Source organism: Schistocerca nitens, chromosome 9, assembly GCF_023898315.1.
Source record: "Schistocerca nitens isolate TAMUIC-IGC-003100 chromosome 9, iqSchNite1.1, whole genome shotgun sequence".
NCBI lineage: Eukaryota > Metazoa > Arthropoda > Insecta > Orthoptera > Acrididae > Schistocerca > Schistocerca nitens.
The window spans coordinates 246,039,507-246,062,863 of record NC_064622.1 but is presented as its reverse complement, the minus strand read 5'-3'; the positions used below and the strand labels follow the sequence as shown (position 1 = coordinate 246,062,863).

The window sequence follows — 23,357 nt, the reverse complement described above, 5'->3', positions numbered from 1 at the left end:
TTCTGCAGTTGACCATCTTGTTGCTCTCTCCGCTTATATCATGAACAATTTTCTCCGGAAACGCCAAACAGTAGCAATATTTTTTTATCTGGAGAGAGCATACGATACCTGTTGGAGGACAGGCATCCTCCGCACACTGTTCTCTTGGGGCTTTCGAGGCCGGCTGCCCCTTTTCCTTCGTGACTTTATGGCAGAGCGCACGTTTAGGGTGCGGGTGAACACTACTCTCTCCCGTACTTTCTCCCAAGAAAACGGGGTACCCCAGGGATCCGTGCTGAGTGTGGTACTGTTTGCCATTGCCATAAATCCAATTATGGATTGTCTCCTTCCTGATGTCTCGGGCTCCCTCTTTGTGGACGATTTTGCGATCTACTACAGCTCTCAACGGACCAGCCTTCTTGAACGGCATCTTCAAGGATGTCTCGATCGCCTCCACTCTTGGAGCATCGAAACCGGCTTCCGTTTTTCTCCCAGTAAGACCGTTTGTGTTAATTTTTGGCGGCGTAAGGAGTTTCTTCCACCCTCCTTACATCTAGGACCTGTCAACCTCCCGTTTTCAGAGGTCACTAAATTCTTGGGTCTTATGTTTGACAGAAAACTGTGCTGGTCCTCCCACGTTTCCTATCTTTCGGCTCGCTGTCTGCGATCCCTCAACACCCTCCGTGTCCTGAATGGTACCTCCTGGGGAGCGGACCGAGTGGTCCTTCTCCGCCTCTATCGCGCCGTAGTGCGCTCGAAATTGGACTATGGAAGCATAGTCTACTCCTCTGCTCGGCCGTCTATTCTTCGGCGTCTCGACTCTATCCACCACCGTGGATTACGTTTAGTGTCTGGAGCTTTTTACATCAACCCTGTGGAAAGCCTTTATGCTGAGACTGCTGAACCTCCGCTGTCCAATCGGCGAGCAGTCCTTCTGAGTCGTTATGCTAGCCATCTGTCTTCCATGCCTGCTAATCCAGCCCATGACATTTTTTTCGACGCCTCCTTCGATGTAGGGTATGCAGGCCGCCCCTCCTCCCTACTACCACCGGGAGTCCGCTTCCGTCAACTGCTCCATTCTCGTTCCTTCCGCTTTCCTAAAACCTTCTTGACAACTTGGGGTACAGCACCACCTTGGCTCCGTCCCCGGACCTGCCTGCTCAGTGGCCTTTGTCGATTTCCCAAGGATGGTATCCCTTCACTTGTTTATCGTCGGGAATTTGCTGCACTATGTGCACAAATGACGGACGCCACATTTATTTACACCGACGGCTCGAAAACATCGTTAGGTGTAGGGAGTGCCTATATTGTTGGTGACACCCCAAATCAATTTCGGCTTCCCGATCAGTGTTCGGTTTATACTGCGGAGCTTTACGCTGTTCTCCAGGCTGTCCACTACATCCGCCGCCATCAGCGGCTACAGTACGTAATCTGCTCAGATTCTCTCAGCTCTCTCCTCAGTCTCCAAGCTCTTTACCCTGTGCACCCTCTGGCCCACCGGATTCAGGACTGTCTGCGCTTACTCCACCTGGGGGGCGTCTCGGTGGCGTTCCTCTGGCTCCCGGGACACGTTGGTATCTGTGGAAATGAGGCGGCCGATATTGCAGCCAAGGCTGCAGTCTCTCTTCTTCGGCCAGCTATCCAATCGATTCCCTTCGCTGATCTACGGAGCATTTTATGTCGTCATGTTGTTCATTTATGGCACGCGCATTGGTCGACACTTCCTCATAATAAATTGCGGGACGTGAAAGCTCTTCCTTGTGCTTGGACCTCTTCCTCCCGAACGCGTCGTCGGGAGGAGGTAATTTTAACTAGACTCCGGATAGGGCACTGTCTTTTTAGCCATCGACATCTTTTAAGCGGCGATCCTCCCCCACTCTGTCCCCACTGCTCTCAGCTGTGGACGGTAAGACATCTTTTAATTGAGTGCCCCTATTTTAATCCGTTACGCTCCCGTCTACAGCTATCGCCTGATATATCGTCGATTTTAGCAGATGACACGCGCTCAGCCGATCGCGTTCTCGAGTTTATTAGTGCCAGTGAAATGACGTCAGTCATTTGAAGCTTTTTTTCGGGACAACCAACCCCTTTCTGTAGTGGATTTTTAAGCCTTCCTTCTGCTTTTAGTTTCTCCAATTTTATTACTTTCGTTCCCATTGCTGCTGGTTTCCACTGTCGTTTTTTACTGTTTTTTAAGTTACGGACCGGGCGCTAATGACCATAGCAGTTTTGCGCCCTAAAAAAAAAATCCCCAATTTTCATCCTGACAGAAGCATGCAAAGTCATCATGGACCCTATTGCTATCTCTAACACCTTGGGCCGCCATTTTGCATAAATTTTGGGTTCCTCCCACTATCACCCTGCCTTCCTCCATTGGAAACAAGCGGAGGAGGCTCGGGCGATACCCTTCTCTTCTCAGAATCATGAGTGTTACAATGCTGCCTTCTATGAGGGACCTAGATCATGCTCCAACTTCATCCACATCCTCCGCCCAAGGCCAGAAGCTGTTCACTTTCAAATGTTTTCTGTTGCAGTCAAGCACTTCCTGCTTAATACGTACAACTGCATTTGGGTAGAGGGCATGTTTTCCAGACACTGGCGTGAAGCCACTGTGATACCTATAACTAAGCCCAGTAAGGACAAACACCTTTCTTCTAGCTTTCGCCCCATCTCTCTCACCAGCTGTATTTGGAAGGCGATGGAATGTATGATTCATGCCAGGCTAGTATTTCGAGTGTGCCATTCTGACCATCTCATCACTTTGTCCACCCATGTCATGCGGAAATAACAAACTGTGGCCACGTTTCTTGATTTGCAGAAAGCTGACGACACCTGCTGGAGGGCTGGTATCCTCCGTACTCTCTACAAGTGGGTCTTCCGTGTCTGCCTGCCCCATTTCCTTGAGAAATTTTCAAAAGACTGAGTTTTCGAGATACGTGTGGGTTCTGCCTTGTTGGACACCTTTATCAAGGAAAACAGAGTGCCTCAGGGTTCTGTCCTGAGCATTGTCCTCTTTGCTATCGCCATTAACCCTATAACTGCCTGTCTCCTGCCGGGCATCTCTGGGTCCTTTTTTGTTGACGATTTTGCCATCTGTTGCCTTTCTTCACGGACTTCTCATTGAATGGCATCTTCAGTGATGGCTTGATTGTCTTTACTCATGGAGCATCGTCAGGGGCTTTCATTTTTCCACTGACAAAACCGTTTGTAGGAATTTCTGGCAGCGCAATTGGTTTCTCCCACCACTTTTACATCTTGGGCATGTTGCTCTTCCATTTGTTGAAACTACGAAATTCCTGAGGCTCCTGCTCGATGGGAAACTGTCTTGGTTCTCCCACATGTCTTACCTGGGAGCCGCTGTACGTGGTCCATCAATGCCCTTTGTGTCATCAATGGTACTTCCTGGGGTGCAGATCAAACCACCCTCCTCCGTTTGTACCGGTCTCTTGTCTCTTCGAAACTAGACTATGAGTGCTTTGTTTATGCATCTGCATGTCTGTCACTCTTACGCTGCCTCAATACGGTCCACCAACGTGGCATCTGTTTGGCCGCTGACATCTTTTATACTAGCCCAGTTGAGAGTCTGTATGCAAAAGCTGCCGAACTACCACTGTCCTACTGCTGTGACTTTGTCCTTAGCAGTTATGTGCGCCATTTGTCTGCCATGCATGGCCACCCACCCATCCTGTGTGTCCTCCTTTGATGACTCCTTTGATTGCCTGTATGGGATGTGTCCCTCTTCTCTGTTACCTCCTGGAGTTCGCTTTTGGCTCTTGCTCCGTCAAATTAACTTTACGCTCCCTGCAGCTTTCTTGGTAGGTGTGAACCCTTCACCACCGTGGCTTCGTGTGTTCTCCTTGGTCTTCATTTACTTTCTAAGGACACGACACCAGCCTCCCTCTATCACTTTCAGTTTCACGACCTCCACATGGAATTTCGCAATAGTACCTGTGTGTACACTGATGGCTCTTGGGCTGACCGTGGTGTCAGCAGACATATTACTTTGTGTCTGTTGTGTGTGTGTGTGTGTGTGTGTGTGTGTGTGTGTGTGTGTGTGTGTGTGTGTGTGTGTGGGCGCGCGCACGTGTGTGTATACCTGTCACTTTTTCCCCCTAAGTTAAGTCTTTCCGCTCCCTTAAAACCCACATACTTTCGTCTTTCCCTCTCATTCCCTCTTTCCTGTTGAAGCAACCTTGGGTTGCAAAAGCTTGAATTTTGTGTGTGTTTGTGTTTGTTAGTGTCTCTATCAACATACCAACACTTTCGTTTGGTAAGTTACATCATCTTTGTTTTTAGATCTATTTTTCCCACGTGGAATGTGTCCCTCTGTTTTATATACACACGAATGCTGTGCATAAAGTTCAACACATTTCTTTGAAAAACAGCTTCATGTGCAAACTCATGATTTTTTGCACATAAAACCTGAAGTTATGAAAGATTTTTGCAAACACTTTTATAATTACTGTAAAAATATATTACTTATTATCATAGTTATGACTTTAAATTTAGTCTTATCACATGCAAGTCACATAAAAATGGATTTGACATGCATTATATGTACAGCTTTCACCACCCTATTGTGACATCAGACGAAGTTTTCATGAAACAACAGGACAACCATTAATTACATGTACTTGTCTAACTTTTTACAATATTGGAACCTATTCACACAAGTTTGAAAAATGGAATTTGTGCACGGAAAAACTCACAAATAATGTGTTGTATGTATGTTGCAGCTTAGTTTTTAGTGGCCTTCCCTTTGATGGGATAGATAAAGAATATAATCTGAGAACTACAAAAAGTAGTAAGTCAGTTAAGTTGGTAGCCAAACATTATTACTACAATAACACGAACAGAACGTAACAAACAAGCAACTAGATGGTGGTATCACATAGATGTCAAAGCTATCAGATATATGTAAAAGTGTACAACAATGAAATCCATAAATCCTGTATAAATCGGTGTTGTACTAATGAACCTAATTCATGGTGATGTTCATTCAAGTGTATGGGTTTGAGTGGCATTATTGAGACAACATTTGCCAAACAATGTTGTCACTAATGTTGTTCCTTTTCTTTTTTAAAACTGTAGAATGATTGTTTGAAAGGGGAATAGAAATTACAGTACCATTTTGATTCACAAGCAGATTCCTGGTGCATATCAGTCAGTTCCAGAGCTAGATAAATATTTAGTTTTGCAATTGGCTCCAGTAGCACAAGAAATTTGCTTGTGAATGAAACTGGTAGAGTACTTTCTATAGAAAAGTAGCAACAAGTGTCCAACTCTTGTTACTCAGTACCATCCAGGTATGTAAGTACTGTACCCATCATTTTCTGTACCAATACTGTACCAGAATATTTAAATCTTCTGCCTTGTAATGATGCAGAGAAGTGGTGGTATCTCTGGCTCATTTTATGATGCCAATCCATGGATTGGCAAGATAATGTTCAATTTTCAGTGCCTTACATGCAAATTCTTAATGTCACAGCATAATGTGTTTCTGGGCTATTTAAACATAACTCATCAGTTTTGATGTAGATTCATCTGAAAATGGAAATATTTATTGATTTCTTATCCATTATACTAGCTGTATGACTTCAATTACATAAATTTAATGGTGAATGCATTTTTTTAATAAATAAGTTTCTCAAAAGTTATTAAAACTACAGATTATGTAGTATAAGTTTAGAGTAAGAAAAGTCTGACCTCAAAATTGACAATACCATATAATCCACAATATGATGCCAATATTTTGTTTCTTCTTTTATTAAACAATATTCATGTTTTATTTCTGTCATATGCACAACGATTAAGCTGTATACAGTTGAACAGCATCTTATAAGTGTGTCATATTGTATTCTTAAACATCTTTGTTTTCACTCATTGAAGGCAGCTGTGTTAAAAGAAAGGCTGAAGCATATGAAAGAAAGGAATGGTGACAAAGTAAACAAACAAAGCCAGAAAATAGTGAAAGAGGTTGGTTATTCCCAATATTACACTTAAAAAATACAAATAAATTTCTGTAATTTTCTACAAATAAAATTATTTTATTTCTAGATCTTGCCGAGGAAACAAGACTTTACAAAAGATGCTTCTGCAGGTGAGGCATTTAAATCTAGTTTTTTAAAAATTGATTTATCAATATTTGCTGCTTAATAAGTTAATTCCATTGCAGCTTGACAGCTGCTATACCATATGAAAATTCTATGCTGATTGTTCTTTGCTTTGTAGGTGAAAGCCGTCTGCATACTGCTTGTGCCAGAGGGAATGTGAATGAAGTTCATCATATTCTGTCCACTTCCTGTGTCGATGTTAATGAATATGACTCCTCTGGGAATACAGCATTATCTATAGCTGTACAGCACGGGCATAAAAAGTGTGTTTCTGTGTTGCTGAAGTTCAAACCTTTAAATGGTAGCCAGCGTGTTAATGCGTCAATGCCTGGAGACTGTGGTGACCCACCAATACTGGCAGCAGCCAGCAGTGGAAGAACTGACATATGTGACATGCTGTTGGAGCATTCAGGTTTGTTTCAGTAGAATATTAACTAAATAATATACAGAGTGGTTATAATTAAACTTCAGCTACTTGAGAGGGTCCCCATGAAAATAAGTGATCATAGTACAATGGAACTTTGCAGACACTTTCCTAAGGACATGCGGAGGAGAAGTAACAAATAAATTATGCTTCATCACTCCAAAAAATGTTCCCCAGGCCACATCTCGTCAACTTAAAAAGTTGCAAGAAATGTAAGAGCAAAGTGTACTCGAATGTCTGCATCATGGAAAAAGTTGGTGAATGATGTGAAGCTCATACAGATATCATTTCACTATTGTTTGCAGCAATTCTCAAATTGTGGACCATAGAATGTTCAGCAGTTCTGACACAGCTTGTGCACTACTTGAAGATCACACATTGCGTCCAGTGTTCTCAGCCATGGCAACAATATCATCTTCAAAATCATCTGCTTCTTCCAGGAACGTCTGAGCCACGTTCTTCAAATCTGTTGTGGAAAGAGTACCACTCTGTATTCATTTAATGCACTTATACTCATAAAGACCAGCAGTGGCATTGCTGCTGTTTTGATAAAACAACTGTACGAGTAAAGCCCTTTTCACCTTTTGGAGATCCATGTCTATAACTATAATGCACATTGATGCTTATGTTTGAATGATACATCATGATACCAGTGCCAGCACCTAATGGCAGGTCATGACACTAACACTACCAACGGTGTAAATCGATCAGCTCACTGTCTGATAATCAGTCTTATAAAGTTGGGTACCCACATGGTAAATTTTTCCATCTACTTCACGTCAAGTAGCAAAAGTTTAATTATAACCACCCTTTATATCAAAATGAGAGTTCACTTGAGAAAACAGAAACATTACGAGGCTAAATATGGGTAGCTAGTACTTTCCTTCAGTAGGCACAATTCCAGTGGTGTCAATAAACAATGAAAGTAATGAAAAACTTTATTCCTAAATTTTGGAATTGTTTGTCAGGGAGGAAAGAGGAGGATCACTCAGATCATAGGATGCCAGGGCCTCAGTAGAGACCACTATTAGTTGTCAGTGTACTGGGAAGGTATATTATAAAATAAAATAAAATAAAATATACACCCTGGAGTCCAAATACTCTGGTACATTATAAAAATTGAGCAATTCATAGGCAACTCTCCTTGTGCAAATTAAAGCGCCCGAAAATAACTTTCTGCCACAGTAATATATGACCAGGTCAAAACAGCAGAAATGATGGCTGTGAGCAGGGTGTATACGACCCGGGACAACTGGGAGATCCGGGAAAAACCCAGGAATTTTTTCATCCGGGAGAAAACCGGGAAAAACCCAGGAATATTTTAGAATTCCGGGAATTTTTCATTGTTTTCAGTTAAATTTTTGTAATTTTGACTGGTAAGAACCGATACTCTAACAAAGAATATTACTGTATCCCGCTACTGCAGAGTAATACTTCAGCAATAAAACATGAACGAGTGTAAAAACGAAAATAAAACTTAACTGCAAAGTAAATGCGCCATATACATCAACAAAACAAAGTGCTCATACAAGCGTCTGCCAACAGCAAAATTTTGTCAAAGGCTTTAGGAAGAATATGCAATGATTCGTTACAACAAATTGCCTCCGATGAGCGTAACGTCACAACTTTTTACATTAGATTAGTTGTAGCAGTTACAAGCAGAATCGTGCGCATGCGCAGTTGAGTAGTACCTTCTCCCGCTTCTGGCTACAGAAATGTGGCTGTTGGCTGTGTAAGCAGCCGCAGGTTCGAATGCCTTGTTTCTTTTATGACCTAATGTAAGATCTTATAATATTTTACACTTACGAACATACGGCTCCCTACGACATTGTAGCTGCGCAAGCGCAGTGACGCCTGTCATCTGGCGCTCTCAGGCAACTGCAGAAACGAACCTATTTCTAACAGGTCGCGGGAAAGTATTCCAAATGGTGGTTTGAAAAGCGTTACTATCAAAGAAATTTTCCTTTTATGCAAGTTGAACTACGTACGAGAATGTACGATGAATTTCTTAAATCAAAGAGCGTTTGAGTCTCATTTAAAAATAAACTCTCTGATGACAAGCCATTTAGACGAATTTCGAGCCCAGAAGAACAGACATTTAAATCATTATTAAAAATTTTAATGGCACATTTGTGTGATATATCTTAAATTGTAATACGCGCATAAAAGACCAATATTATATGTGAAAGCTTAGCTTCTCTTCCAGCGTATTAATCTTATAGACCAATATTATAAGTGAAAGCTTTACAAGCTCTGAATACCTGGTATCGTTGCCTGGTGAAAATCACGTGACATGAGCTATGACTGGCTTTCAAAAGCGCTTCGCAATCTTGATTTCAGTGCTACGGAAAGTAACATGCGCTGTTTGGTGGAATTCGAATGTATACTTTCGTAATACGAAAATATGCAGCGTACATGTTACTGCACATCAAAGATCTTTCCAAAACGATTTTTCCCCCTGTGTTTTGTTTTCCAAAGCACCAGGAAATTCTACGCCCGTGTATAAAACCATAACCATTCTAAGGATGGATAAGTTATACAGTTCCGAGGGAAAATGTACTGTCAGTTAACAGGGAAAAACTATGTTATCACCCGGGAGAAAATGTATTTTTAACTGGGAAATCCGGGAGAAATCCGGGAATTTTTTTTCTTTCTCCGCGTATACACCCTGGTGAGATTCAGTGACGAAATATGTCTTATTTGAGAACAGTTTTATTGCTGCCTGTGATCACAACATATAGAAGGAGCGTTCAAATGAAGAGTTATGAAATGTGGAGTGTTCAAATGAAAAGGTACGAAATGTTATAACAATGAAACTGGTTGAAATTTGCAGACACCGCTTTGGGATAATGTAGTGAGACGTCTAGGGACAGGAATGTAATGTTACAATGGAAGTGTGCATCACCACCTCCCACTAAAAACTTCAAAGCTGTGCCCTCAGCAGGAAAGGTGATGCTCACATAAAGTGTAACCGCCAAGTTGAAGTGGGGGCAGCTTGACGATCTATCTACAGTCTCGACAGGTTACCCTGTGACTTCCACATGTTTGGTTCAAAAAAGAAGGGGAGGGGGTGGGGGGTTGGCTCTGTTGCAACTGCTGAAACGAACCTATTTCTAACTGGTCGCTGGAAAATATTGCGAATGGTGGTTTGAAAAGCATTACATTCAAAGCAGATTTCCTTTTACGCAAGATGAACTATGTGTGAGAATGTACGATGAATTTCTTAAATCACTAAGCGTTTGACTTTGATTTAAAAATCAGCTCTCTGAGGGCGACCATTTAGAAGAATTTCGAGGCCAGAAGATCATTTATGTCGTTATTAAAAATTTTACTGGCCCATTTGTGTGATGTATCTTAAAGCGTAACATGCGCAAGAAAGATCAACATTATATGTGGAAACTTAGCTTCTCTTCCAGCTTATTAATCTTAGAGACCAATATTATATATGAAGGCAATGTATATTAATTTAAACCATTAACTTTTCTTATTTGTGTGTTCGCACTACTGAAGAGTGATCTTTCTATTGGCTTACCACATCACGTGTCCTATGCTGCCATCTGCTGGCGAGATCACGTGACATGAGCTATGACTGTCTTACAAAAGCGCATCGCAATCTCGATTTCAATGTTTTGGAAAGTAACATGTGGTGTTTGGTAGAATTCAAATTTATACCTTCATAATACAAAAATATGCAGAGTACATGTTGCTGCACATCAAAGGTCTTTCAAAAAGTGTTCCCCCCCCCCCCCATGAGTTTTGTTTTCTAAGGTGCCGGGAAATTCTACTCAGGTATGTAAAACCATAAACATTGAGTTTGACTGTGCCGAGGAAGAGTATAGTGTCACTTAACATGGAAAAAGTGTATTTTCACCCAGGAGAAAGTGTATTTTTATCCGGGAAAAATCCGGGGAATTTTTTTTTTTTTCCTTGTCCACTTATACACCCTGTAATAGCACTGTACAGTTCTGTGTTGTGATTAGCGAACTGTGTCTTTTTCCTCCCACTCAAAAGCTTCCTGTAATATTACCTCCTGCAAGTGACACGTTTTCTAAAAGGACAGAGAAAAGAGGTAATGTACGAGGGTCACTCCAAAAGAAATGCACACTATTTTTGTAAAAATACAGTTTTCATTCTGCATGTGTGAAAGTTTCACAGTGTGTAGATACATCCTTCCCGCTTGTTTTCAAACTTAGTTTTTCACAGTGTGTAGATACATCCTTCCCGCTTGTTTTCAAACTTAGTTCAACCTGTGCCCGTGAGTGGCGCCGTCACAGCATGTCTTCAAGGTGGCTGCTACATTGGACGTTTGTCAGAAGCAAGATGCTGTCATAGAATTCCTGTGCTGTGAAAACAAGACAGTGGGAAACATCCACAAAAGGTTGAAAAAGGTGTATGGAGATACTGCTGTCGATCGCAGTACAGTTAGTCCGTGGGCAAGCAGGTTATGTGATGAAAGCGGGCATGGCAATATTGAGGATTGTCCTCGCAGCGGCAGGTCTCGTACTGCACACACTCCAGACAATGTGCAGAGGGTTAACGAATTGGTGGCTGCTGACAGACGCATCGCAGTGAACAAATTGTCACGCTACATTGGGATAGGGGAGGGAAGTGTTTGCAGAATACTGAAAGTTTTGGCGTTAAAAAAGGTTTGTGCCAGGTGGGTTCCCAGGATGTTGACAGTGGGTCACAAAGAAACAAGAAAAACGGTATGCAGCAAACTTTTGGAACAGTACGAGAATGGTGGAGATGACTTTCTTGGAAGAATTGTGACAGGTGATGAAACATGGCTCCATCATTTTTCATCAGGGATGAAGAGGCAATCAATGGTGTGGCATCATGCAAATTCACTCAAGAAAAAAAAAATTCAAAACCAAAAGTTATAGCTACGGCGTTTTTCGATTCCGAAGGACTCTTGCTTGAGGACATCATGCCAAGTGGAACCACCATAAATTATGATGCATATGTGATGACACTCAAGAAACTTCAAGCTCGACTGAGTTGTGTTCGACCACATCGGCAGAAGCAGGATGTTTTGCTGTTGCACCACAGTGCATGGCCACATGTCAGTCAAAAAACCATGGAAGCGATCACCTGCCTTACAGTCCTGACTGGGCTCCATGTGACTATCATCTCTTTGGGAAACTGAAAGACTCTCTTCGTAGAACAAGATATGAAGGTGATGACTCCCTTGTGCACGCTGCCAAACAGTAGCTCCTACAGGTTGGTCCAGAATTTTACCGTGTGGCGCTGGTTCCAAGATGGCGTAAGGCAGTTGAGAGGGATGGAAATTATGTGGAGAAATGAAAATATTGTTCCTAAAGGATGTATCTACACACTGTAAAACTTTCAAACATGTAGAATAAAAGATGGATTTTAAAAAAAATAGTGTGCATTTCTTTTGGAGTGACCCTTGTTAAAACAATCCTTCTACACATTAGAATAGGCTTCGCATCACATGTTGGTCTCTGTACTCAATCAGTTTCAGGTAATGCACAGTCTCCAGCACATTGTTTTGTTAGTTTATATAATTCCGATTCCTATTCAACATTAACAACACATTATCACAAAGTGTCACGCTTATGTATACTACACAGTCTCTTTTTATTTTGCAATTATTGGACATTGTCATCCTTTATAATCATAATTATTGTTCATATTATGTAATGAGCTACTCTCTTGTAGTTACACATTTCAGAATAAGTTTCTCTCTTTGTAAAAAGGGGGAAAAAAATCACTACCAGCAATGGAGTGTGAACCTCTGACTTTGCCAGTCACACATGCTGGTGAAATTTCCAAAATCATTAAATGAAGGTCAGGTGGAGATCCTGACATACAGCCAACAGGCAGTATGGCAAAGAAAGCTTCCACAGTTTTGTAAACTGAATTCTGTTATCTAATTTCTTTCACTATATATCCAGTGTCAGGTGGAGCACTATACTTGTTTGTTGTTGTTTCTTGTGCGGGCACAGATAACAAGTGGCTGTCTTTATGGTTGGATAAAAATGTGACAAGCATGAAGCATCAAAGAATGGGAAGATGTACGCACTGGCAGTGAAGCCATTTGCCCCTTGGCATCAGGTGATGGTGAGGCTTGCTGGCCCATCTGCTACTGATGCCGGATGCTGGATACTGCATGCTGGTCAGCATTAGCTGGCGAATGCTTGCCAGGGGTCTCCATTTATGGAGCCTATTTTAGCAGCTCTAAAAAGCACTATCCATGTTAACTGCAGTGTACATCATCCTGTCTTTCTGTGGATGGTCTACACCCTGGCCAGTGCTGGAAATACAGGTGGTGCAGTGACAGTAGTTGGTTCATTGCTTTTTTCTTTCGTTGGTGGTGTGTGAAATGTACTGAGGATTAGATTCAGTGCTGGTTGAGTTAGGACTATTCCAACAAGTGTTATAATTTGATGGTCAAACATTTGCATTATTTACTCTTTCTCCTGATTGCTTTGCGTGTGAAAAAATGGAGACGTGAGTTAAATCTCTCTCTTCCCCACCTAGTGTTTCTTGAATTGCTTTGCTGTGAATCAAGGCCATTTATCCAGCACTTATGCAACAACCCCTTGATTTTGAAAGTTTCAATTAGGGAGTGGATCATGGCTCTGGTGGTGGAAGACTGTATTTTGGCAATATGTTGAAAATTGAAAAGTATTTCTGTTACCACCAACCACATGAATACCGTGAATGGATTCACGAATCTGTTCCGTACAATGGGTGGAAGTGGTCCATGAACAGAAGCCGGTCTGCATGGCTAGTTGATATTCTGCACATCTGGGACGTTGAAAAATATAAACACAATAAAGAGGCTCCTGCACAGCCTGAAAATCTGTTGACATGCTAGGTGTTCAATACAGGTAATTTCCTAGTCACTTCTTTCTAGCAACTTCAGAATGTATTGTCGTAAAATTTGGAGAATGAATACCCGTACTGCTGTGGGTTCGAGTCAGTATTGGCATCTCTTAATAAGATCACATTGTCGTGTTGCAGAATGGCCACGCCACTAATGATGTCCTCATCAGGACACACTTTCTAATATCTTGAAGTGGTTTGTGTAATAGTGCTTGCATTTACTGGCAAGTCTCTTACAGTTTGGTGTTTAATATAAAATGTTGATTCTCATGTTTGTCAGACCTCTGGTCCTGCAGTCTGGAGAGAGCACCTACATTGGTGTTATGGTTTGTATATTGTCTTCTATAGATCACATCTAAAAATAGGGCCCCTTCTAATGGCCTGATTCAAACACTCCAGTAACAGAAAATCAAATCTAATGATTCACATTCAGAATTAGTCTTGTTAATCAAAGCCAAGTGTAAGGAGACCTACTTTAATTTTAATGAGTCCAGTCATTCATAAGCAGTTTCAAACCACCTCACTCACTTCCTTCTGTTCGCTATGTCACTGAATTTATTGTTCTCTAAAACTGTGAAGTAATTAGTACTGTGCACATAATTAATTAATCACTCATTAATTTAGATAAAGTTTCGCCTTTGCAGAGTAGTTTTGAAGAAACCAGTTTGTTTAATAAAAGTAAAGTAATTCAGGTAATTATGTCAAGTTAAGGAAAGAATAAATACATGAGAGCCGTTTATAATATGTAGTAGCTAACCAGCTAAGTCCTGAAGTAGTCGCAGTGTGCCACAATGACACACTGTAGATTGGCCATTAATAAATGCCATTACTTCCTATTGCTTATCCTTCTTCTTTTGTACAGTTTGTGGCAGTGCAGTACACACAGCTAAGACAGAAGCCAGTACGTACCACTGACCCATCCTCCTGAACGTTTAGTGATGATAAAAGAATATTGTGAAAGTTTTTAAATTGAAAAACTTGACTGTGCCAGAATCTGATTATATAGTAAATATTAATTCAAGCACAGGCTCTGACTACCTTGGAAAACTGTTACGGTGTCTTTAAACATGACAAAATAGAGCTGCTGTCGCCTGTATTGAATCCAGTAATGTATCAGTTATAATACTGAGTAGGATTTAAAGTAGTCCATCTGCATGAGTTTTATTAAACTAATGACACATTTTATTTACTTGAACAGCTAAGTGTGCCTGGATACAAAAAGGTTTAAACTTCATAAACTCACGGAGAATCACTACAGCTTGTCTTGTATAAGCAAAAGCAACGGCCATATAGTAACTTCAACAAGTGTATGTACACTAACGATGTTGCAAAACCACTGTATTATTGTAATCACTTAATTACTTCTCATTAGTGTACTTCTTCAGACAGTATAACAGCAATTGTTTTCTCAGTTAACTAATCATGTGTGCATTTTATTACTTCCATGAGCTTTAATAAACATAACCGCTTTTACTATTACTGAAGAAATGCTGTAAAAAAACACCGTTTCTTTCAAATAGTCTCAACAAAGTGTTAATTATTGTACCTGCTATCTGAGCATTTAGTAAATGTATGAAAGCAGTTACTTCTCCCTTTAATTACTCTAAATAAAAGCACAAGCACTGTCATGTTACAGGGCTGAAGGCCTTTGGTATTTGAACTAGTTTGTACAAAGCAATTGAAGACAATGACTTTGTTCAAAACTAGCAAATTTTTTAATCTGCACTCTGTTACAAAAATAATGTATTCAAGGTTTCAATCTTTCCTTTTGGTGGTTGTGGCTGATGAATTATGTGCTCTGATTGTAGCTTTTTGGAGATACAGCTCCTTATAATACGTATCCTGTATTTGTATGCATGTTACCCTCTTGAAACACAATTACATGCAGCTGTATGTGATGTAGACAATTCATTAGAAGCTGGTAACTGGTGTTAAGAACAGAAAATCCACACAATACATCTGGTCTAATATTCTTCTTCTTCTCTCATATTGTATATTAGTCACATCCTTACAAGAGCACACACCAGTGTACTTCCAATCATTGGACTCATACTGTAGTTATCACAGTATGCACAAATTAACTATCACATAGCACTGCCCAGTCTTTTAATGAGCAAATGTGAGTCATCTCATGCCAAATTTACAATGGTCAAACTAGTACATTCTCACAGTTCTAACGCCGTAGAGTGATCATGCTCATTACATCTTACTCTATTGACTGCCTACTTCAGGCTGTCGCTTTCTCTCTCTGAACATTCTGGTGCACTTGCTAACTTTTTGCTCCTTCCACGTCATCCAAATGGGTAGACCTTTGGTTATAAATACAACAGTATGTAATTCCACATTTACACATAATTTCAATTTTACATTAAATAATTCAAGCAAAAAAAAAAAAAATTGTAAAAATACGCAAGGAAAAATTTGAGTACATTTTCTTGCTGTGTTAATGCTAACTTCACCCTCTTTGTGGAGACACTGTACTGTCCTTTTTTTGGTATTTGATTTCATGTTTCAATGGCTTGGGTTGTCTGGTAATGGGAAAAACATGTTATGGAGTGCTTGTGAAATCCTGGATGTGTACATTTTTTAACACCTCTTTTTCTACAATGGGGATGCAAAATTTAGGATGAAAGTAACTTTCCCATGGTGTGGCATTGCCAAGTGACATAACTCAACAAACTTTGAATCATACATAGACAGAATTCCTGCAGTAGAGTATAGAAAGTAACTGAAAGAAATACACAGTGAGAGAAAAAATGACAATTTCATTCAAATACAATAATTAAAGTGAAACCACTGTTTTTCACTATCATCCCATGAACATTGCAAAACCCTTTTACTGATACAGATGTGCTCTCTGCATTCTGTGCTGAGTGCAGCTTTGTTGTTGCCGTACTGCTTGCCAAATGCTGTTACCTGTGTCGAGAGACAGCGTTCTGGCCGCTATGATATACTTATAATATTTTAAGAAAACTATTTGGTGAAAAAATTTGATTTTTTCACATCGCTCAATAAAGGTCTGAATTCCATTTTGTTTATTCATCATAGTTACTGTGCTGCATCAAATTAAAGAAACCATTGCATGAAATTTTAATGCTTTTGTACAGGTACAAACATATTGCATAAACTTTGCATATGGTTGATTTTAGCTCATACATTGTTGCGTATGAAATTTAGATAAGATATCAAAATTTTATTTAAAAGTGAGAGCAGAACAATCTCTCATTTAGGTCTCAAGTTATTGGTTTTAATATCTGGTTAACAGTCCCATGTGACTGGCACATTTCAGTCAGTGCGCATTGGGAATTGTGGTAATAACAATAATCATATTTCATAAATGTTTCAAGATACTGGGCAAATGATAGCACACAAAGAGGCACATGTGTTTTATGATAGATGCTCAAACTATTTTTATTCACAGAAATATGGAAAAAAAAACTTGCCCACAGCAGTGACGGTTCGGTGGAAGTGTAAACATGTCAATAACACATAAGAAAAATCCAGAGGCCATGTTTTAAATACATCTTCGGCACTGAGGGAGAGACGGAGCATGATGAGTTAACCCACCTAATGTGGTCAAAGGGTTGATAGGGGGTTTGATCACCACAGATGGCAGAGCATGCTCTGTAATGTTCTCTCATGTACAGAGGCATAACGTGGCATGGATGTACTCTTCTCCAAGTGCTTGAACGTGGTCAACACTATTGTGACACTGAACTACAGTCCCATGTGTGTCTTTGCAAGGGTGCAATTGGCCCCTGCTTTGTTTTTAGGGAGAGCAGTGTGCAACCACTTTAAACAGGACATTTGCAGGAGCTTTTAGAATGAGAGGATATTTGGCAAATTAAGTGGCCTGCCCATTCACTCAAATGAAATACAATTGAGCATGTGTCGGATTTATGGAGTAGATGTATTGCAGTATGTCCACACGCCCCATTACCATCCAGTAGTTGTCAACTGTGCTGGTGGAGGAATGGAATGCCCTAACTCAACAACTCGTTACCAACGTTGTAGTCACCTTGTGTGCATGTTGCAGAGCATGCATTGCCATCCATGATCTCATTTCTTTCAGTTACTGTCTGTATTGTAATGTAACAGTTGAGTCTATGTATGATCCAAGTTTCAACAAGCTATCATATTTACCCGATTGTAAGACAGGTCTTTTCCCAAATTTGCCATTTGAAAAATGCAGGGTGGTCTTACATTTGGAAATTAAGCTGTTGCTGCTGAGGTTAACATTTCTACATTGTTTAATAAAGTACTTGGCGGTCATCTTACATTTGCAGATGAAGCTTTGTCCATTGAAATCATGTGCAAATTTATTTTGAAGAATTTGTAAGGGTTGGGCTGGGCAAGTATTCTGGCATTCGAACAAGCTCAAGATTTACTGATACACCAAAGCGCTTGACACAGTATTGATGATGCTTTACTGATACACCAAAGCGCTCGATGTAATATCGATGATGCTTGAACAATCACATGACTTTTGACATGTGCAGGGCTTGTGCAGGGGATGCATCAGAAAATTTGAACTAGCTGCTATAATATACTAGGAACTAGCCACTATGATATACAGTCTATTGCTCTGCTTAAAATTTGACAGTTTTGTGAAAAACAGGAAGAAATAGACCCAAATTCTATCATCTTACATACTCCTGTTGTATATGTATAGGTTTGTAAGAAAAGTTCTCATACACATACAGATACTATGTACAAATATTAATGCTGCTATTTAAATAAAAGTAGCATTCAAAAGCGGAAATGATGTTCTTCAAAAAATTTTACTTGCTTCGAAACCCAGATCAGTATTTTATTTGATTATGAGGCACTAGTAATTTACTAAGTGGTGCAAATGAAAAATTTGGTCACTGTACACATATTAGAATATCGTTTTACATTACTGGCTTTTAATCACATTTAGAACAGGTGGGTGACACTTAGATGAAACAAAAGAAAAATTAATCGAGATTGAAATCTCCACAAATGAAATAAATCATATTACATTGACTAATTGTTGCCACAAGAATAAATTACAGTGGCAAGACCTGTCATGGTGATAGTACCAATAGACATCACTAGATTGTGGGATGAGCAAAAGTTCTGGAATTGGACTGAACTGTTGTTGCAATCTTTTATTTATGTATTAGTTGCTGTTGATACATATGACTTGCACCCTAGAAGATAATGCTGTCTGTGTTTCACAGTTGCTCCAGCACAGCCCTACTGAAGGGTTGGAGGGGAACATTGGTACCAGCTTGGCTGGAGTAGTGAGTGGGCAGCAAATTACACCATGTTGACAAACATGGGAATCTGTACTGTGAACTTTGGCTACTTAGGAACACCTACCATGTTTAAACTGCTGTTTGCCTGAGTCTGTTTGAAGCTGGAATTGAATTGACTTCAAAATTGGACCCAACAATAGTACACATTTCTGCAGGAGACGGTAAACGTCTAGGGAGTGGTGTACTATGTTTTTAAAAAATTCCCCTGAAGCCTCTTCAAAAAAGAGGGTCATCTTATAATCAGAGTCGTCTTATACTTGGTAAATATGGTCTTTTACTTGGCAGTGATACATAATGCGAAAATTACTTTTATCTTTATGTTTTGCACACTTGTACTTGAGAAGTAGTACATTGTTCCACATTGAGTGTCTCTTAAAATGAATGCAGTTAACTCTTTCGAGCCATCTGGGTTGAGATGTGAAAGGACTGTACCTGTTCTGTGTTAGGATTTATCATTTGCCATAGATTATGTTGCTGTGGAACTTGCTTGTGAATGTAGGAAATGCCCACTCGTATGCTGCAGAGCATTTGAACTTTGTGGCACTGCAGCATACATATTTATTGGATATAAAAAGTCAGAAGTGTGGCAGGATAAATTGCCCATAGCAATTATTTTTTTTCCTAAAAGTGTTTCAAAGGACATCAGTCATTGTAGATGGTATCCTATACGTGAAATGTTGATCATGCTACGGAATACCCCAAATGTATGGCTTACTTTTGTGACGCTTCTATCGTACACGTACATAATTGCCATTTTGTTCGATGCATTTTTGTAAACACTGTGACAGTGTATAGTGCCCACGTCACACCAGCTCGCTGCAGTGTCCTTCAGTAAGTGTTGAACCTCATCTTTTGCCTTGTCGTCGGAGTGGAATGCCATCCAGGCAAACGTTTCTTCAAATTAGGGAACAGTTTGTAATCAGTATCCGAACTGTTTGGTGAGCGGGTGATGACTAGAGACCAGATTATATGCATTTGCATGTTGCATATGCATTTGCGTATTTGGCTCCTTTTCACCAGTTATTGCATATTTTAACTAAAAACTAGTGATAATGCATATTTTTACTCTATGTTTACAATATTTTAAAAATTTAGATGGGCAGTCTCTAGATCGATCTAGTTTTGATGTCTCACAGATTGACCGTGATCTAGAACTGTGCGCAGCCGCTAACTAAGAGGCCACTGCCTAGTGAAATCGCTACAGAATAGGAACAGGAACAGGCAGACAGACAGAGTTAATGCTCCTGCTCCTGCACCTGCGTGTGTAGTGTGTAATGTGTTGTGTGCCATGCCGCTTGGAAAAAGAAATGTTGTTTCGTCGATAGCTGACCATCCTGGAACATTTAAATATGACGGAATTGTTTTACATTGTCGAGTTTGCGAGAAAAATGTTTCATGCAAAAATAATTTCAAGTAGACCAGCATTTCAAGACAAGTCTTCATATCGTTGGAACGCAGAAGAAAGGACCATGACAACAACTTCTGACAACAGCAAGTTGCAGTAGCAGGGATTTGTCCAAAGGTAAACAAAAGGGTTGGTTTAACAAAGATCTATGTGAAGCATTCATTGCAAGCAGTATTCCTCTTCACAAACTTACAAACCGTATCCTCAAAGGCTTCCTGCACAAATATTGCTTATATCAAAATATATCAGATGAATCAACATAATTTAAAAATTACATACCGACAATTTACATAAATGTTCTGGAAGAAATACGCAATGAACTCAAGGACAGCATTATCTGGATTTCAGTTGAAGAAACTACAGATGCATGTGGCCCTTACATTGCAGATTTAATTGTTGGCGCTTTAAAAGAACTTGAAAATGTAAATCATTGTATGATCACCAGATTTGTGAATGAGGGTACCAGAAAAATATTTCCAGAATCTTCTGCTGATTAAAGGGTGTTTGTGTTTATTTCAGATGCTGCTCCCTGTATGATCAAAGCAGGAAAAGCCCTCTGAGTATTTTATCCCAATTTGATTCTTGTGATGTGCTTTGATCACGGAGTACATAGCCTTGCTCAGGAAGTATGTTCCATGTTTGTCAATGTAAATAAACTGATTTCATCCACAAGGAGAGTGTTTCTAAAGGCCCCTGCTCGCATCAAGACCTACAAAGAAAAACTACCAAATTTGCCTTTACCTCCCGAACCAGTGGTAACGTGTTGGGGTACTTCGGTTGAAGCTGTGTTGCTTTACAGTGAACGTTTTGAGGCCATTAGGGAGGTAGCAAACCGCTTCGATAGCGCAGAGACTTTGGCAGTTTGTCAGTGCAAGGAAACTTTTAATGATTCCGGTATTAAAAAAAGACATTGCTGTGATTAACGCTCATTTTTCCCATATATCTGCAAGTATTAAAGAGCTTGAAACTCAAGGTTTAGCATTGAATAAATCTATTCAGTCAATGAATAAAGTTCTTCTATTGAAGTCCTCATTGCCATAGGTATTCCCAAGAAAACTTCAAGGAAAGTTTGAAAATATTTTAAACAAAAACCCAGGCTTTGAACCTTTGCAGCAAATTGATATTTTTATTAATGGGCTGGGTGAACTTTGACCAGAAACAATAAGTGCCAACATAACACCCAAATTCAAATAATGCCCAGTTAACTCAGTTTATTTAGAATGGTCCTTTTCTGCTTATAAAAATGTTTTAAGTGATCGAAGACACAACCTTACTACTGAACATTTGGAACAGTACTTGGTTGTTTTTGTTTACAATAGTAGAAAAATGTAAAATAAATTGTAAATGATGCTTTGGTCCAATAGTATTAATTAAAGGTTAATGTTGTTAAAAAATATTCATGATTGTATGTCGTTTTGTAAATAAAATATTATGGAGTCTTTGTTCCCCCCTGCATGTGATATCTCAAAGTTGTCCTGTACATATCAATCGTTTTGCTGTGAAGCACTCCCATCGCATCTGCTTGTTATGACAACAATAGCAAAGAAGGAACAATTCTTGAAACATGGTATGCATCCCCAGTTTGCAAACATTTGGAAAATAATCCCAGAAAGGCCCCCTTCCTAACCCTCTACCAGAATGTACCGATTTTTTGCTTGGCTGGTGCTGCTATTCCTCTTTATTGATACATACAGGTTTTAATTTGAGGTATAATGGACGCAGTAACTACCATGTTTTTTGTTATTTGATCTTGCATATTTTGACACTTTTCATGCATGGTTTAAGGGGGGATGTAATGGATTTTGGTCCAAAAAATCGATTTTTCAAAAATATTATTTTCTTGATCTACACAGTTTGATCTATGTTGTGTGTTAATTTTATCGTGATAGCACCTTTAAATTGTTAAACTGATTAACTCTGCACTGGCGCCACTCCCACCTTTTCCGACATGTAGGAAACTGCTTGCTTTAGCAGAATTTTTGTCAGTGTGAAGGCTATTTTCTTTCAATACCTTCGGCTGACATCTATATCTTTGCCCAAAAACTTTCTTGCATGAGGTTTATTTACATTTTGACAAAGCTAACATATATTGGTAATGGAAGGTTGAATTTGCAAACCTTTATGTGGAAGTCAAGATTTATGCATAATGGGTCTAAATACTGCCAGCAGTGTGCAACAGTGAAAATGTCCAACAATGAAGACAGTGAGAAACTGTGGCAATAAAAGCATGCAGTAGCATTCTCTAAAAATTATAGTGGCTCAAGTGGGGTACGGAGGCTGCTGCAGTTGTGAAGATGTTCTCCAGATCTGAGGACCAGTATGGTGTTGTTACGTATACTAAATGCCTTGGTGACGGGGACCCCTCTTCATTCAAAGCTGTAACAGATAAAAGTCCGTACAATACAACGATAGAAAAGTTGGAATGTGTTGGTCACATGCAAAAGAGGCTTGGTGGTGGGCTTCGCTGCTTGATGAAAGAGAAGAAAGGTGAAGCACTTGAGGATGGAAAACTACTAGGAGAAAAAGGCAGGCTTACTCTGAAAGAAATAGATTCTCTTCAGTTATCTTATGGGAGAGCTATCAGAAAATTCAGAGGCAAAGAGGCGTGCTGTCTGGGCAATTTTTTTCCACAAACTATGCACTGACCAAACAGCAGTGCACAATCTGTGTCCGAAAGACGATTGGTGTAAGTTCAGAAACAGAACCTGTTAATGAGTGCAGTAAAGCCCACATTCAGGTTTCTGCAAACCCTGATTTATTGAGGAATTGTCTTCATGGAAAGAGACAAAGTGCAAATGAAAGCCTCAATAATTTAATTTGGTTTAGATGCTCAAAAAGAACATTCTGATGACTTGAAGTACTCAAAATAGGAGTCTATGATGCAGTTTTATGTTACAATAACGGAAATAATGGCAGAATTGAAGTGCTGAAGAGAGTTGGTATAGATCCTGGTGTGTTTACAACAAAAGCATTTTACACAAGCATTTTACACCACAGACGAGAGCAGGGTCAAGAAAACTTGCAGATCAGTGTCTCACCTGCAAATTCAGGCCAGACAGATTCAAAGAGGAAAGAAGAGAAGCCTGAAGTATGAGCAGTATCAGTGTGGAGGATTTTAAAATTGAAGTATGTTTATTACATGTAGAAGTATGAGAAGAAAATCTTTGGAACTAATTTTTTCTGTTTTACATTTTTTTTACGTTATTAGAAGCCTTGTCTCAAAAGGTATTTATGTGCTAATGTTATGAAATTTTCAGGAACTGTTCGCAACGTGTTGCTGTCTCCCTGGAACTAAAAAATAT

General features: G+C 39.8%; 1 protein-coding gene across 4 annotated transcripts in view; it reads left to right on the top strand.

The window, feature by feature from the left end:
- The window catches only part of LOC126203420 (uncharacterized), a 501,622-nt gene that overhangs the window by 465,427 nt on the left and 12,838 nt on the right, over positions 1 to 23,357 (top strand). For all 4 annotated transcript variants that reach the window (XM_049937727.1, XM_049937726.1, XM_049937728.1 and 1 more), the window contains 3 exons: positions 5,869 to 5,955; positions 6,037 to 6,079; positions 6,211 to 6,504. In XM_049937727.1, coding sequence (XP_049793684.1) covers positions 5,869 to 5,955; positions 6,037 to 6,079; positions 6,211 to 6,504 — 424 coding nt within the window. The remainder of the gene's footprint in view (positions 1 to 5,868; positions 5,956 to 6,036; positions 6,080 to 6,210; positions 6,505 to 23,357) is intronic.